This window comes from Mesoplodon densirostris, chromosome 11 (assembly GCF_025265405.1).
Source record: "Mesoplodon densirostris isolate mMesDen1 chromosome 11, mMesDen1 primary haplotype, whole genome shotgun sequence".
NCBI lineage: Eukaryota > Metazoa > Chordata > Mammalia > Artiodactyla > Ziphiidae > Mesoplodon > Mesoplodon densirostris.
Window position 1 is genome coordinate 11,321,090 of NC_082671.1, and position 18,384 is coordinate 11,339,473.

General features: G+C 45.0%; 1 protein-coding gene across 2 annotated transcripts in view; it reads left to right on the forward strand.

Annotated features, from left to right (window-relative positions):
* The first annotated feature begins 17,798 nt into the window (after positions 1 to 17,798).
* Positions 17,799 to 18,384, forward strand: part of CREBL2 (cAMP responsive element binding protein like 2) — a 30,654-nt gene continuing 30,068 nt past the window's right edge. For both annotated transcript variants that reach the window (XM_060113092.1, XM_060113091.1), the window contains exon 1: positions 17,799 to 18,116. In XM_060113092.1, the coding sequence (XP_059969075.1) occupies positions 18,102 to 18,116 (15 nt within the window). In that variant the 5' untranslated portion in view covers positions 17,799 to 18,101. The remainder of the gene's footprint in view (positions 18,117 to 18,384) is intronic.

Consider the following 18,384-nt stretch of genomic DNA (forward strand, 5'->3'; position numbering starts at 1 on the left):
GGGGGTCCAGAAGAGAAAGGCAGCCACAGTGATGGAGGGGGCAATCTCACTGGTTGCCCACAAAACCATCACAGGCTGCCCATTACACTGGGATCCATGCCCTCCCTCAGCCCAAAGGCAGGAGAGCCTAGTAAGGGGCCTGCGTCCTAGGGCTCTCTAGTCCTTTCCGTCATGGTTCCCTGTTGACCTTGATCTCTGCATCCAAAATCCTTGACTACCAATGTCACTGAACAGCCAGTCAGCTTGGGAGGGGCCCTCCAAGGCTATGGCAAGATAGAAGAATGACAGTACAGCTCATCATAAACATATTTATCAGGAAAAACTGGTTGCTCAAGCTTGCCACCTCGAGAGAAGTAGTTTTGTGCAAAGCCTGACCTGGTGAGAAACAGACAGACACAATTTTGCTCCTATGTCACGTGCACTTCAGGAGGTCTCCGTGAGGCACATCAGCACACAAAAAGATTTTCCCGCACGGGAGAGAATTCAGCCTATAGCGTTAAGCATAGAAATGAATTATCTGCTTTCATCAAGCCTATATATCTTGTCCGTGGTCATTTCCTGAAAATGCAGGAATTCAAGTTTAGCACTTTAAAGTCATAGAGTCATAGACTCATAAAATCTTAGAGCTGTATGGGACTTGGAAATCATCTCATCCAGGCCCTAAACGTGCAGATGAGGAAACTGAGGTTTCCCATTGCTTGGATATTGCACTTCTACTGTGCAGCCTGAGATCACACCCGTGTCTCTACAAGCCAAGAATTGCACTGTTGAGTCCAGGGAGCTGGCAGGTCACCTAAAACCTACGGTACTTTTCATATAAAGCGCTTCAGCTAGGTTTTCCTCATCCCAGGTTTATTGTACAAATTTCCCAAAATTTTGTTCAGGCATTTGCATTTTCCCTTTCTATGCCATTTTGCTAGTTTTATACCTCCATATTCCATTCTATGGTTTGGATTTTGGTTCTGCCTTAAGCTCTGTGTGTTTGGGAACGGGGAAGATCACGCGTTAGGACACACTTTGCAGTGTGCTTGCTAGCTCATGTTTAACAGCTAAATTGTTCTAAATAAAACTCTATAAGAAGCATTTAATTTGGAATACCTCCACCCAGTTTTTCAGATCCTCGGGGAAGGTTGATAACTTTTCTCCCTTGTTACAGGAAGGAGCTCTAGCATGGGCCTATCCTCCACAGGGCAGAAGAATATTCTCAGAGCTTGTCTCCTGCTGGAAGCTGGTGAGCCTGAAGTAATGTGGTGAAAGGCCACCCTCTAAACCACAGAGTCGGGGAGGCTTCTTTATGTCTATGTTGATGGATCATCTTATAGTTTATCCTCCATTAGCCATGAAAGCTAGAGGGGTCAAGAAATGTAGGAGAGGGGAGCAAAGAAAGGAAGGCTCTCCTAATCTCTTTTGTACTCAAAAGGCTATCTGCTGTACGCAAAAGGAGAATTAACTTGAGTGAGATACTTATGATTACTTTATATATTGTAAATAGAAACCTAAGAATCGCCCCTGATTTCTTTCTCTCCTTCATCTCCCATATCTAATAATAAGAATTGCTAACATTTATCAGGCACTTTTTATGTGCCACATACTGTGCTTCGTACTTTATAAACCTGACTGATTTAATCCTCACAACAAGTATCATGATTTTACAGATGAGAGGACTGACACTTCCAAGAGATTAAATTACTTGCTTGAACTTCCATATCTAGGAGTGGTGGGGCCAGATTTGCACAGAGGTTATTGTGAGTCCAGAGCCCCAGAGCTTACTCAGTCCAGGTTCTCTGCGAGAGCCGTCAGACCATGCGGCGGGTCTGATCCCTAGGAATCATGGAAGGGAGGGAGGGAGGGAGGAAAGGAAGGGAGGAAGGAAGGAAGGAAGGGAGGGAGGGAAGATGAAAGGAAGGAAGGAAGGGAGGAAGGGAGGAAAAAGGAAGGAAGGAAGGAAGGAAAGGAAGGAAGGAAGGAAGGGAGGAAGGGAGGAAAAAGGAAGGAAGGAAGGAAGGAAAGGAAGGGAGGAAGGAAGGGAGGGAGGAAGGAAGGAAGGGAGGGAGGGAGGATAAAGGAAAGAAGGAAGGGAGGATAAGGGAAAGAAGGAAGGAAGGAAGGGAGGGAGAGAGGGAGGGAGGAAAGGAAGGAAAGAAGGGAGGAAGGAAGCAAGGGAGGGAGGGAGTAAAGAAGGAAGGAAGGGAGGAAGGAAGGGAGGGAGGGAAGATGAAAGGAAGGAAGGAAGGGAGGAAAGGAAGGGAGGGAGGGAGGGAGGAAAGGAAGGGAGGGAGGGAGGAAAGGAAGGGAGGGAGGGAGGAAAGGAAGGGAGGGAGGGAGGGAGGAAAGGAAGGGAGGGAGGAAGGAAAGAAGGAAGGAAGGGAGGAAGGAAGGAAGGAAGGGAGGAAGGGAGGGAGGGAAGATGAAAGGAAGGAAGGAAGGGAGGAAAGGAAGGGAGGGCGGGAGGGAGGAAAGGAAGGGAGGGAGGGAGGAAAGAAGGAAGGAAGGGAGGAAGGAAGGAAGGAAGGGAGGAAGGGAGGGAGGGAAGATGAAAGGAAGGAAGGAAGGAAGGGAGGAAAGGAAGGGAGGGAGGGAGGGAGGAAAGGAAGGGAGGGAGGGAGGAAAGGAAGGAAGAAAGGAAGGGAGGAAGGGAGGAAGGGAGGGAGGGAGGGAGGGGAGAAGGTTGGTGGAGTGGAAGAATCTTAGACTGCAGTGCAGTTGTAAGGAAGTCCAGCAAAGCTGATGGAACATCTTGGAGCTAAAGCTGTCCATCGGAGAACTGCCACACCTCCCAGGAGTGGGCCTTTCTTAGCAACCAACACCCCCATCAACCCCGCCACACACATTCAGCCATGAAGCAGCCTTTGGGAAGCATGACCTCAGTAAGAATCAGGGATGGATTTCAGAGCAGAGAAGCTGGGGTTATCAGTCAATTGTGACCCATTCTGAGAGGTACCTTTTCATTGCTGCCACATTATATAACCAACTCTTTTAGCAAATCTGCTGATTTTGTCTTCAACAGCTGTCTCTACCTACAGCCCTAGTTCAAGCCTCTGTCATCGTTCACCCAGACAATTCCAAAAGTACTTTAACTTATTTCTCTTCTTTCAGTCTCAATACCCTTAAAATGATTTCCTGCAACACTAGCAGGATGATCTTTCCAATATGTAAGTCCAACTATGTCATAATCCAGTTTAAGAAGCCAGATAGAGATGACCTTTGTCAAACTTAGAATATAGGTGTGATGATCCCATAGCATATAAATAACAAGATTCTCACCAGCTTTCACCAATTAGGTTAAATTCAAAATTGTCTTGTAGTCTTTTTGGTAAGGTCATCACTATGATATTTATATATGGGGCTATCCCAGTTACCATATGTCATTCATCTACTTCAAAGCCCTTCAAACACTTATAAGATCCAAGCTTCTCATCATGGGACACCAGGACCCCCAGGACCTGGCTACTCCCTACTTCCCCAACATCACCCCTGCCACCTGTTACCTGGCATTTCATACTGTGAAAACACTGTACTAAATTATTTGTATATATCTCCTGCTATGCTGTATCATCGCATCTCCACGCCTTTGTTTATACTCTTCCCTCTACCTGGAATGCTGCTTTCTCTTCTTCTCCTCTCCCTTTTGTGTCTCTTTAATCTCATTTTAGATTTGGCTCAGCTGCCACCTCCTTGGGGAAGCTTTCCATGACTCATACACAGCCCAACTCAAGATCATTTAGTCCAACATCTAGCCCAATGCAGGAAGTCTATCTAAGGCCTCCTGGTAGAAGGTCATCAAAGGAAGAGCCCACGTCTTCACAAGGTAACCAGCTCTGAACTTTTCTATGGTCACATAAACCAGTCAAAGCCCCTTATTATTCTGTTTCATGAGGGAGTCTGTCAGTTCCTGTTTCCCCAGGTTTTCTGTGAATGGTGGTTAAAGTAATACACCTGCAGCTTCAAGACGGAGAGTTAGAAGTTGGGAGCTTAACTGAGAAATTCTCTTGGCAGGTTCTGTAGAGGTGATGTCTAGCTTTGAACTTTCAGATCTTGTCAGAGGGAGGGGGTGGTGATGAAAATGATGATGGGGAAGGACAGAGCTTATCAACAAGCCAGTGGTCATTTCCTTCCTTATGGATTTAATTTCCAAACTTTCTGACTTTTCATTTTTAAACCCTCTACCTGTGACTCACAGAAGTTTCGAGAGACCTTCAGAATGCCTGTGGACTTCAAGGAGGAGGAGGCACAGATAGAGGGAAGATGTACCCTCTCTGGTAAACCACATATGGGTTAGAATTCAGCCACCGTGACTACAGTTACTAAGATTCCAAATGCATCCTTAATGCTTTTGGCAAATCTCTCTTTTTCCAAGACTGAAAAGTTACATCTCTAAATACATAGATGGGAGACACCTGGTATGGAGGAAAAGATAGTAAAGACTTATTCTGGGATCCTGCCCTTATTGGGATTGTGGGAGAAGAGGTAGGATGAACATGAACTTTCTTTACCTACACTCTAGCACAGGCCTAGTGTTTTCGGCTTTCAATAAGCATTCCCTGTTTCTGTGCATTTTAAAGGGTTCAGTATAGTGACTGAGTAAACACTTCTCTGGCGGTGCAGTGGTTGGGACTTTGCCTTCCAATGCAGGGAGTGCAGGTTCAATCCCTGGTTGGGGAGATGGGATCCCACATGCCTCGTGGCCAAGGAGCCAAAAAACATAGAACAGAAGCAATGTTATAACAAGTTCAATAAAGACTTTAAAATGGTCCATATCATTAAAAAAAAAACTTTAAAAATAAATAAATAAATATGATACAAATCAACATATCTACAAAACAGAAACAGACTCACAGATAATAGAGGACAGAATTGTGTTTGCCAAGGGGGAGGTGGGGAGGGGAGGGAAGGATTGGGAGTTTGGGATTAGCAGAGGCAAACTGTTATATATAGGATGGATAAACAACAAGGTCCTACAGTACAGGGAACTATATTCAATGTCCTGTGACAAACCGTAATGGAAAAGAATTTGAAAAAGATTGTATATGTATGTATGTGTATAACTGAGTCCCTTTGCTATACAGAAGAAATTAACACAACATTGTAAATCAACTATACTTCAATAAAATTGTTTAAAAAAGAATGAGAGTAGAGTGATGAAGGGAAATTAGTGCTATTAGTTTTTGTTTGTTTTGTTTTGGTTTTGCGGTATGAGGGCCTCTCACTGCTGTGGCCTCTCCCGTTGCGGAGCACAGGCTCTGGACGCGCAGGCTCAGCGGCCATGGCTCACGGGCCCAGCTGTTCCGCGGCATGTGGGATCCTCCCGGACCGGGGCACGAACCCATGTCCCCTGCATCGGCAGGCGGACTCTCAACCACTGCGCCACCAGGGAAGCCCAGTGCTACTAGTTTTAAAATTCTTTTATTTTATTTTTAAAAAGATTTTGTTTTTCTAGAGCAGCTTTAGGTTTATAACCTGAAAGGGAGGTACAGAGATTTCCTATATATCCATGTGTCCACTCATGCATAGCCTCCCCCATTATCAACATTGCTCATTGGAACGGTTCTTTTTTTAACCAGGGATGAACCTACATTGACACATCATAATCACTCAACATCCACACTTTACCTTAGGGTTCACCTTTACACAAGTTTGGAAAATGTATAATGACATATATCCATCATTATAATATCATGTAGAGTATTTCCACTGCCTTAAAGCCAATAGATTTTTTAATTTTTATTTATTTATTTTTATATATTTATTTTTGGCTGTGTTGGGTCTTCGTTGCTGCGTGTGGGTTTTCTCTAGTTGCCGCGAGCGGGGGCTACTCTTCGTTGCCGTGTGCAGGCTTCTCATTACGGTGGTTTCTCTTGTTGCAGAGCATGGGCTCTGGGTGCACGGGCTTCAGTAGTTGTGGCTCACGGGCTTAGCTGCTCCACAGCATGTGGGATCTTCGCGGACCAGGGCTCGAACCCATGTCCCCTACATTGGCAGGCAAATTCTTAACCACTGCACCACCAGGGAAGCCCAAAGCCAACAGATTTTTTAAATGCATTCTAAAGCCACACTAATTAACAGTATAGTGCTGAAATAGGCAGGTCAATGGGGAAAGGTAGACAGTCCAGATATGGACTCAAGTGCAAACAAAGTAAGTTTATGATAAAAAGGAGCATTCCAAATCAGTAGGAAAAATATTCAGTAAACAGTGTTGGGATAAATGTCTAGTCTTTTAGAAAAAATAAATAAAAGCAGAGCTCTATTTTTCTCTGAACAACAAAAATAAATCCAAGGTGGACAAAAGACTTAAATACAAAAATGAAATTATAGAAGTACTAGGATAAAACAATGAATCTTTGTATAATCTTGTCATGGAGAAAGCTTTTCCTAAGTATGACATAAAATCCAGAAGTCATAAAGAAAAGATTGATACATATGACTACTGAAAAATGGAATTTTCTGAATAAAAAATACAATCAACAAAGTCAAAGACAACAATCTGGGCAAAAAATGGTTAACATATATGATAAGAGCCCTAATTCCTTTAATATATATGGAGCTTTTAGAAATCTGTAAGAAAAAAACCAACCACCTATAAAAGAATGAGCAAAGAATATGAACTGGTAGTTCAGAAAAAAAAAAAAAAGAAATCCCCACCACATATGCAAAGAATACCCCATCTCACTGCTAATTCAGTAAGTGCAAATTGAAATATCAACCAGATACCATTTTTATTTATTTTATTTTATTTTATTTTATTTTGCGGTAGGCGGGCCTCTCACTGTTGTGGCCTCTCCCCTTGCGGAGCACAGGCTCCAGACACGCAGGCTCAGCGGCCATGGCTCACGGACCTAGCCGCTCTGCGGCATGTGGGATCTTCCCAGACCGGGGCACGAACCCGTGTCCCCTGCATCGGCAGGCGGACTCTCAACCACTGCGCCACCAGGGAAGCCCCAGATACCATTTTTAACATACCAAGCTTTAAAAGTTTGGTAACAAACCATGCTGTCTGGCAACTAGGGAAACATACACTACTGGTGGAAATATATATTTTGTAACTCTTTTGGAGGAAAGCTTGGCAATATCTGCCAAAATTCAAGGGTGTATGTACTTCATCCAGAGGGTCTCCTTCTAGGAATCTGTCCTATAGATAAAGTTAAACAAGAATCAAAAGATGTAAAACCAAAGTTGTGTGAATATTTTTGAATTGTTTAGCTAGCCAAAATAAAAAGCAAAACAAATAGTAGATTCTGAAAGAAAGGAAAGGGCTTCCCTGGTGGCGCAGTGGTTGAGAGTCCGCCTGCCGATGCAGGGGACACGGGTTCGTGCCCCAGTCCGGGAAGATCCCACATGCCGCGGAGCGGCGGGGCCCGTGAGCCATGGCCGCTGAGCCTGCGTGTCCGAAACCTGTGCTCCGCAACGGAAGAGGCCACAGCAGTTAAAGGCCCGCGTATCGCAAAACAAAGAAACAAAAAAAAAAAAAAATGAGAGGGAGATACCCATACTCCTTGTAGTGTGTCCAACATTTCTGGAAGGTCATACAGTGGTTAACTCTGGAGAGTGAGTCCGGAGGTTTTACTTTATGAACCTCTTTGCTGTTGGAATGTTTTACCATGGGCACATATTACTTCTGAAATAAAAAGTACCGTTTTTTTTATTGTTGTTGTTGTTACTTTTACAAATCAAAAAGAGAAATTCTATCTGTTTAAGGAAAGTTTCTGTAGACAACATTGAGGGTTTTTTTTATCTCTCTTAAATAACATATTTTCAATTTTATTGAATAAATGGAAGATCCTAAATTCAGTCTCTTTGTCTAACATTCACTCCATCTGCCCATCCATCTCTTCTTGGTGATATTTGTTACAGGCATGGCGTGGGGAAAATGAAGGGCACTGAGAAATTTTAGTCTGTCACCTTGCAAAAGGGACATAGTTCAAGAAAGTTGAAAATAAAAGCTCACTCCAGAGTGAGTTCCACGTCTCACTAACCTTTTGACACTTAATGTCCTTTCCCAGAGATGTCACAATTGGTTGAATGAAAATTCTGGATGACGGAGGGATTAAGATAATTTCTGGAATATGTATTGGGCACCGTCATGCAGCAGCAATGCACCCCCATGGAGACATCCCAACCATTCTTCTGTCACTTGTTGCTTGTGGGTGATAGAAAGAGCCTGGAGGGAAAGGGAGCCCAGAGGTGGAGCCGGTACCACCTGCCGCTACCACCGACATCTAAGCAAGGGTCAGAGACTATGTCAGAAACTGTATCAGTCATCAGGTATCAGTAAGAGCGTACTAGACGCCAGGCCCTTAGACTACAATGGTAAATCCCATATACCATACCATTGTATAGCATACGTATATTACAAGCATGCCATAATATAATAAAACATTACAAATAAAGGAAAAGTTATTGAGGAGCTGCCAACTGCATGTGAAAGAGCCAAGTTCCCCCAGATTTAATTGTTACTCTCCTGCTTAAACTCTCAGTGGCTCCCAAGCAGCTTCAAATTAAGTCCCCTCTTGAATTCAATGCACTTCATCATCTAGCTCCTGTGTATGTCTTTGGCCTTAGCTCTCGATGCTGCTCTTCTCATCTCCTGAGTTGCCTGTGTTACACCCAAACCAAATTATTTGCGGTTTCCCATTGTAATTTCACACCAGGCTGCCTTTGAAAACATTTCTTTTCTTGCCTGCTTGAAAAACTTGTACTCATCCCTTGAGACCTGGCACAGAAATCAGCCCTTCAGGAAAGACTTCCCCTAGATCCCCTCTGTATTTTACGTGTAGCTTTATTATCACACTTTACACACTATCCTGCGCATACTTAAGAGAGGTATGCCCGTGAATCCCCCATCAGTGTGTAAGCTCCCTGAGAACAGAGACCCTGCCTCTGCATACAGCACAATGCCTGGGGAGAAGGAGCTGCTCAAGGTGTTTTATGAATGAATGGATGGATCAAAAAGTGAATCAGTTATCCTCCAGCCGAAGGATTTCTTTGTAGTACAACATTTCTTAATATTGAAACAAATCTGGTAAAACTTGCATCTCTCTTGGGCTCTATCTCCTCGCTACTTCAGTCCCAGGGCAACAGGCTGTCCCTGAGTCACTCTAGTGAGGTTCCTGTAACAATTACGAGAGAATCAACTGTACTGCCAGTGCAGTTCTGCGTAGGGAAAGATTCGCTTCACAGCGCACCAAGTCACCGATTAGGTATCATTTAAATCTTGACTGCGTACTTGTAAGCCTGATGCCTGAGTTCTTCTTCCTTCCCATAGCTAGCCTCCCTCCGAACAAGCTGAGATAACAACCTGCTTTCTTTGGCAAATTGATTAATGGGGACATTATTCAATAAGCCTGGTTGTATGACATGTCCAATAACATTGCCATTTTGTTTATGGGGTGTTGGGTAGAAATACCCAGGAATTTACTACCAGTAGAGTGACCACCTGTTTGCTGGAAACATTAAAGAGGGAAATCTGGGGAGGCAGCCCCCCCGAGGGATTCCATCACCAGCCTCCACTCCCACAAGAAACTGCCTCTTCTAAGCTTGGCAATAGCACCTGTGGAAACAAGAGAATAGCAGTGCGGGTACCTTAGCATTTCGCTTGGCTGGAAGGAGGGCAGAGCTGGCGAGGGTGTCAAGCGCTGCTTCAGAGGGGATGAGAGAAGTGCATCTTGATTTAGGAGTAGCAACAAGGGAGAAAAGGAGCACGCATGAGAGAAGGGATGGGAAGTGAGGAGGAAACACAACTGTAGGGCAGGAAACCGGGCAAGTGCAGCCAGGACCACTCCCCCCTTACCTCTGGGACCCTGCGGGGGACATGGGAGGCTAGGGGAAGGGGAGGTGTGATCCTCTCTGGAAGCTGTGACGAGCAGGAAGGGAGCTGGCCTCTATTTGAGTCTCACGTGCAGCAGCCAGAACAGAGCTGATCAACAGACACATTCCATGCTGAGTGGGAAAGGAGGCTATCAAAGCGAAACACGGCAGAAGGCCTGAAGTTTTCTAAGACAAAACAAACTGGAGAAAATCCTCCAGGTTTAGGGAAAGGATAACCACCTCCCAGGACTTGCTGTCTGAAAACACAAGACAACAAGAAGAACAGAGCACAAGCAAGAACCGTGTGAAAAAAGGGAAAGGGTGAGGCACAGAGGAGAGGGTCAGAGGGTCCACGGTGATGTCAGAGGTGCCAGACACTGAGGCAAAAGGGACATTTCTTGCACAACCTCTCATGACGTGTGCATCAGCCAGCGCAAGGCCATCCTGAACTGGCCATGGTACCATGCGAGAGGCTTGTCTGAGGCAGGCAGCATCACTTAAGACAAAATGACTTTCTTTTCTGGTTTCGAAAAACATCTAGAGACTAGAGCTGAAATGTAAAGTGAATCTGTAAAATTCGAAATGACATGTATGTACGCCTGGTAGAAAGTGGAAGGAGAGGGCTGCGACACGTGTTTTGGATCTCATAATCGTGAGAGCAGCAGGTGTGTCGGGAGAGGTGCAGCAACAAACTAGACGCTTACATGCCTACACTGCACTCTAAAATGAGCCCTGTAACAAAATTAGCTAGTCGTATAAACTCTCAGTTCTGATAATACGGTTTATCTTGTTAGGGGGACAGAGTGGCTGTTTAAAGATCTGACTTAAAGGGAAAAGATGAAAGGCACAAAGAGCTTAGTAATTGCGTGGAAAATATGTATATGCTTATACAAAGTTCCTGTAGATCGCTGTGGTTAATCCATCCCCTGAAATTTCTAGTAGAAGGCCCCAGAAAATGTTGGGCAGCAAAAAGTCTGGAACAGGAATGAAAAGAGAATAATTCTTTCACTCAGATTAAAACACAGACAAGCAGAACCGTGGTTGCTCCACACACATCCACACCCATGGGAGATGGTACTGAGGCAGTTGTGTGACTGTCCCTGGAAAGAGAGGTGATGGTGTCAGAAACCACTCAGAAAAGTCCACTGCAAAACTTGATAGGGCTCAGGCGGGGGGAAAGACTTTTTAAAGCAGTATATTTCATTTGGATATGTGACAGCTGAGCAATAGCACGGTGTGACTCTCTAAAGACCAGAAACAGTGAGGGCACAATCACCATGGCTTGTTTCCAAGCATCAAAGGATGTCCTGTGGGGCTTCCCTGGTGGCGCAGTGGTTGGGAATCCACCTGGCAAGGCAGGGGACGCGGGTTCCTGCCCCGGTCCGGGAAGATCCCACGTGCCGCGGAGCGGCGGGGCCCGTGAGCCATGGCCGCTGAGCCTGCGCGTCCGGAGCCTGTGCTCCGCAACGGGAGAGGCCACAGCGGTGAGAGGCCCGCGTACCGCTAAAAAAAAAAAAAAAAAAAAAAAAAAAAGGATGTCCTGTGAAACTTGTTTGAGATACGTTTATAATACTTTTTTTTTTTTTTTCTTGCGTTACGCGGGCCTCTCACCGCTGTGGCCTCTCCCGTTGCGGAGCGCAGGCTCTGGACGCGCAGGTGCGGCCGTGGCTCACGGGCCCACCCGCTCCGCGGCATGTGGGATCTTCCCGGACCGGAGCACGAACCCGTGTCCCCTGCATCGGCAGGCGGACCCTCAACCACTGCGCCACCAGGGAAGCCCTATAATACATATTTTTAAAGAACTATTTCACATAGCAAGCAGAAAAAAAAATCTTTAATGACTTGGACACATTTATGAATGACAGAGACAGAGTTGGCTGTTCAGCAGAACGATGCTATCTAACTTTTAAGGATAACCATGCTGTTCTGCCACAGGACTGCTGTTGGTGACAAAAATACCCTTAGCACAATCGGTCACATTCCATGTGGCAATCCTTTAATTCCTATGTGATAAATTTCATGCAAACATTTTTGGAAACTGAGTGGTATTACTACTACTAATATTATATTTTATCTCACAAAATATGAGGCGCTATACCATTCAAGTACCATTGTACTGACCAAAGAAGCCTGACATTAACCATATTCAGGCTTAAATGTTTTTGGAAACAATTCTAATGTAAAGCAAAATGGTTTAAAGATATATCTGGAATGGAAGGCTTCTTATGCAGACGAGGAAGCCTTTAAGGGAATTGAAAATATGCTGTAAAAATTCTTAAATATGTAAACAAGTCAAAAAATAGACGAAGATATGTGATACCAAATAGAAAAATCAGAATATCCATAATATTAAAAGTAATGCCAGAAAGAGTCAAAGGTGTTTACATCTAGCAGTAGATAACACCTAGAGACAGGAAATATTAACACTTAAATTCTCATAAATATTGTTTGGAGCTTTCTGAAAACATCTTGACGGTTGTAAGTAAGTCTGATAGAGTCCCAACAGTAAATTTTAGGTTGCATTTTTCTTCTTAGAAATGGTGAATATTGAAGCAAAATTTGGAGGCGTTAAGGCTATTCATAAAATAAGAAATAGGTCCCCTGCTGCTCTCCTGAAGTCACAGGTACCAAAACCATGCTTTCTCCTGCATAACCCAGGATTCCAGTCTTCTGTTCCTTAACAATGTAAGATCTGGAAGATGAGCCCTGTCAGATTTCCATTCAGCAAACAACTCTGGGTTTACCAAAACTTACACTGGAAAAAACCTCAAAAGTGAACTTTGATGAAAGGAAGCTGGTTTTTGAAAAAAAATGTTCCTAAGCAAACATGCAGGCTGAGTTTTTTTTACTTCCTCCATCACAAGTGCCATGGTAAGTTTAAGCTTCTTCAGGTCTGAGTCAGTAGAATAAATGTGCCTGTCTTACGTGTGTCTGTTGGGTAAACCCTCAGGAGAATTGTGAAAGACGGTACCTGGTCACTTGTTGGTTCTTCATCTGTCTCCTGTCTCCCCTGCCCTAACCTTCATGGGCATCCACTGTTTACTGGGCTGCTCTTTAAATGCTCAAAGCTCCCGCACAGCAATCAGATCTACACAGATCTCTCCCCTTCTTAGAACACCTGTCCTTCAAACACATATGTGTATTCCTCTTTTCTCCCAAACCTAAACCTAATCGTCAGGTAGCAAATACAAGGAGGAAAAAAAAAAAGCACATTCATACTAAAGTGTAAATGACTAATAGTGATGCTTAGCAAGCCATCTCTTATAAAGGGTGGTTTAGTTTTAAACAGTTGCTTATTGGCCAAATAATTTCCCATTTTTTTCCTTAAACAAGGGCACACTTCATTCTTTCCTACAGTGTGAGGTACATAAGGCTTAGTATTTTCAGTAGAAACGGTAGCTGGGAGGATACTGAGAAAAGCTGTTGCTGAGCTGGAGGTGACACTTTCAGTACGTTGGTGAAGGGGAAGAGGTAAGGGAAAGTTTGAACGTGGAAGGTTTTGGTTCCTTGAGCCTCATTTTCTCTTCCTTATTTTTATGCTGATCGGATCTTTTTCCTTCCTCGGCAACAGACTGTTTCAGTCCTTTGTGGCATCATTTATTTCTTTTGCTCCTGCTGACAAGCTGGAGGCTGAATTATGTGCTCATTCTGAAAATGTTCCTTTAGGCTCTTGCTTCTGAACTTTCTAGCCAATGCACAGTAAATAGGTACTGTGCTGTATGCAAATGTAGGCATATTTGTCCGTGTAGGCAAAGGTGGGGGGGGGAGCATTTTGCAAAATGCCTTTAGAACAGAACCAGACTTTTGAGATGGAATATTTTATAGCCTCATGACAATAAGCTAAACTTTTCGGAAAAAAAGGACAGAGGAATACTTATCTATAAAGTACGTTGGAAAAAACACACACACAAAACAAAACAGGACTAATACTTCAACAGTGAGTTCACCTCAAGCATTTCATGAATTTCACATGACCCACCCACTTTTTCTCTGTACCTCTGAAGATTACCATATCAGCGGCAATAATACTCTGTTGTTCTAGTGCCAGATTTACATATCAATGTAGCCATGGCATTCCTGAATGTAGAATATTGTACTGTTCCCCTTGTTTGTGGTTTCTAAATAAGGTTAATTTTTGTTCCCTTACCCTCCTCTCTTAATCTTATGCCACCCCCTACCTCTCTTCAATCAGTGGTTTGTTTGTTTTTCTTTGAATAGTTTTCCTCTTTTTCTTTCCCCGTCTCTGTGTCATAATCGGGACTATCCACAAATTCACTGTACAACCATGCTGTGTTTTAAAAATCTTTATCACTCAGCCACAGATGATCAACTCTTTGAGAAGACAGTCAGGGACAGAGAAGTACCGACGGGTCACTTCTGGGGTGACTCTGGGATACCTTCTTCCCCAAATGTATGGTGTGCGTTAAGGTGGGTCAGAAGTTACCATGGTTGATTTCACGGCCACCTTTGTTTCTTTCTTGGAAGGTTTTGTTGTTCATTATTGCTATTTCTAGATTGGAGATGAGTCTAGCACAAATTTGCATGGCAGAATTGAATCAACCAATTTTCATTTCCATTGAACGTTTGGAAAGGGCTGGATAATTTTTAAATTCTTTGACTCTTATGTGTCAAACTTAATGGAAAGCCAGCTGGAGCCTAACAAGCTATTTTAATGAGCTTCCTTTCTCTCTGATGTTCCCCAGGGGCTAGTGCCAAGCAGACCCATGTGGCCCAGGGAGTAACATGATCATCTTGGCTCTGTTTAGACACCTGTGCTCTTTTAGCCAAGCAGTAAGGGGAGCAGGAGAAAGAGAGAGATGAGGGCATGGAAGGCATGCAGATCAAGTAGGAGTGGGTGTGTGCCATGCTGCTTAGGAATTCACTACAAGAAACTCCACAGCAACAGCAGACTTGACGCATCACAGGCCAACAGTGCCTCTATGTGGGGTGTCTGAGAGCACATGAAACATGTTTGTGTGTGCTGGGGAGGAAAGGTGGGGAGGGGAGGGAGGAGACAATTATATGCATTTTTTTAAAGGAACTGAATGCTTTGGAGGTTCCCTTCGAGAAGGCAATATAGGAAGAAAAGATTGAAAACCATGGATACAAAATATGTCCAGGACCCTGAGATTACATTCTTCATCCAAGCTTCCTCCCACTCCTTTAAAAAAAAAATTACTGTGTTCACTTTTCCTTTCCCATGAATCAGCCTGATGCTTGGCTCTCCCTACCCACTCTGAACAACTTAGCACATAGATATTACACCTGGTCTGTATCGTTTAGTGATTGTTCTTAGTCTCCTGTATGTGTGAATTTCTCCTTCCTGGATTATAGGCTCCTTGAGGATTTAAATTTACAGAAGCAAATACTTTTCTTCTGTTCTTCCTCACCCCTTTGTTACCAATCCTGGGTACTTCTCAGCAAATGTTTAACATATGACTATACAATACTTCTTCATAAGATTTTCTTCCCTTTACCAAGTCTTATTTTATGATGTGATTGTTTGTTTCTATAAATTAAATTTTTAGTAAATAATTTAAAGTATTTCCACACTTTCTCAAGTGAGCATGTTTATGGTTTCTCAATGTACAGAAATACAAAGAAAACAATACACCGTACTCTCCACCACGAGATTTCACATATTTGCTTCATCTCTTTAAAAGTTAAATCTAGGGCTTCCCTGGTGGCGCAGTGGTTGAGAGTCTGCTTGCCAATGCAGAGGTCACGGGTTCGAGCCCTGGTCTGGGAAGATCCCACATGCCGCAGAGCAACTAAGCCCGTGCGCCACAACTACTGAGCCTGCGCGTCTGGAGCCTGTGCTCCGCAACAAAAGAGGCCGCGATAGCAAGAGGCCAGCGCACCGCGATGAAGAATGGCCACTGCTCGCCGCAACTAGAGGAAGCCCACGCACAGAAACGAAGACCCAACACAGCCAAAAATAAATATAAAAATAAATAAATAAATAAAAATGTTACCATTCTTTAAAAAAAAATAAAAGTTAAATCTACACCTAACCACCGCAAGACCCTCTCCATCCCATTTCTCTCTCTCCCTCCCTAGAGAAAACCCCTCTCCTGAAGTTGGTGTACATACTACTTCCCTAGCACGTGTTTAAATTTCCATCACCTGGTTCAAAAGGTCTTAGTCCTCTTTCCTGAGGGCCCGACGCACTTTTGTGCGCAGACAGGGATGCAGACAGAGTGACAGAGGACTAACCCCAGGGGAAAGGCAGTTCCACCCCGAAGAGGAGGGCTTAGCAGCGGCAAGGGCATAGCTGGAGAGGAGGACTGAGGCCTTACTGGGCGTGGAAAAGGGGTATTAGGTGAGGAAAGAGGAGAAGAACCTGCAAGGAGCACAGGCTTTGCTCCCCTGATCATCAGAGAGGATGCGGCTAGACGTCTCTGAGACTGCCTGGAACGCAGTTTGGAGGTTACAGATGCCCCCCTACCCTGGCTGGGCCAAAAGTTGCAACCCCACATGATGACCTGGTTAGGTGGCCTTTACTTCTGAGGGACTGACCTGCTTTAGTTCCTCTGAAGCGTTGTACAGATCGGACAGAGACAATTCTGCTTTTCTATTATTACTCTTCCTCAGTTTGGAGTTGTCAGATAAAATAGAAGACACATAGTTAAATCTGACTTTCAGATAAGCAATGAATGCTTTTTTTCGTAAAAGTGTGTCTCAAGTATTGTATGGGACATACTTATACTAAAAAGGTACTTGTTTATCTGAAATTCACATGTGAGTGTCCTCTATATTTATTGCTACATCTGGGAACTCTACCTCATTTGAACTTTGGAAGGGTTTAGCAAAGCGCTGTAGGAGTCTGAAACGGAGTGAGCCAAAGGGCTCTCCAGAATAACATTAATGAAGACGATCTGTCAAATTCTCAATGGCCTAACACAGGCCAAAACAACAAGCTCACTGACTTTACTAAATCAGGAGGATGCCAAGACGTTCTTTGCTATTTACTATTGAGATGTAATTCACATACCATAATATTCACTCATTTAAAGTATACAATTCAGTGGTTTTTAGTATATTCAGAGTTGTGCAGCCATCCCTAAATCAATTTTAGAACAGCTTCATCACCTCAAAAGAAACCCAGTACCTATTAAAAACCACTCCCCATTCCTGGCCACCCTCCCTCCCTGCTGTTCCCCAACCCTAGCCCCCTGCAGCCACTCACCAGCTTTTTGTTTCTTTAAATGTACTCATTCTGGACATTTCATTATAAATGGAATCCGCGATATGTGGTCTTCTGGGTCTGGCTTCTTTCACTCAGTGTGTTTTCAAGGCTCATCCGCGCGCATCCACATTGCAGCATGTATCAGTACCTCATACCTTTTCATTGAGGAATAATACTCCTTTGAATATAAATACCACAATTGGCCAGCCATTCATCCACTGTTGAACACTTGGGTTGTTTCCACTTTTTGACCACTAAGAATAACGCCTTTAGGACAGAACTTTACTGCACAAGTTTTCGTGGGGACACACGGTGTCATTTCCGGTGGGATTGCCGGCCATATGTTAACTCTGTCTAATATCGGGAGGAACTGTCAAATGGTTTCCAGAAGCAGCTGCACCATTGTGCATTCTTAGGTGTTTTGTTTGTTTGTTTTGTTTTGTTTGGGGGGGGTTGAATTTTTAAAATAAACAACCTTCAGGGTTTCCTCGGTGTCTATGAGGAGGGCCTGCTCCCAGGGCCCCTCCTTCAGGTCCGCCTCTGCGGGGCTCCTAGGGTCCCCTCCCCACGCCCAGACCGCTGAAACCCAGGGACCAAAACATTGTGGGAAACGTAGTTTCGGCTCCTCCTGCGTAGCGCTCGCCGTCAGGAAAACGGACGCCTTTCTGAGGCTCTGTGGACATTGTAGTTTCCTTTTTGGTTCGCTGCGCAGAGACCGCGGTAACGAGAGCTACAATCCCCAGAATGCCGCGGTGCTACGGCGGCCGAAGCGGCCAATCCGCGCGCCGCGCTGCCGCCCTCTCTCCGGTCCGGGCCTCTCTGCAGGGCGTTTGTAAACACAGCCGGAGCGTGTCATGGAGGGGGAGGAGGAGGCAGCTGCAGCGAAAGGAGGCGTTCTGCGCCGCCTCCAGGGTCCGCTCTGCCATCCCTGAACTGGTCCCTCGTCCCCGTGACTGTGGCATCAAGGGAGCGAACTGTTAGGCGAGAGGAGGAGGCAGTCAGAACCTTATCCCGTTCTTCCCCCGGGGCTGGGGCCGGGCCGGGCCAGGCCGGCTGAGCCGGGGGAGGGCCGGGGGAGGGAGCGCCCGGCCGGGCCGGCCTGTCTGCCGAGATGGATGACAGTAAGGTAAGTCCCGGGGTTCGCACGCACAGCTGCTGCCGCCGCCGCCTGCTTGTCGCTAAGTGCCCGTCCCGCCGCTGAGCCTCAGCCCCGTAACCCACGCAGCACCCAAGAGACACCGGCCTTAGACATCTCTGCGCCTCCAGCTGTGACCCCAGCTACCCAGACAGGAATTGAGGGAACAGGGCGCTGCGTTCTTCCAGCAAGGGCCCACTCCTCTGGAAAATCACACCCAGGGCAAGCCTGTTGGTCAGCTTTTCCAGGTGGTGTAAAC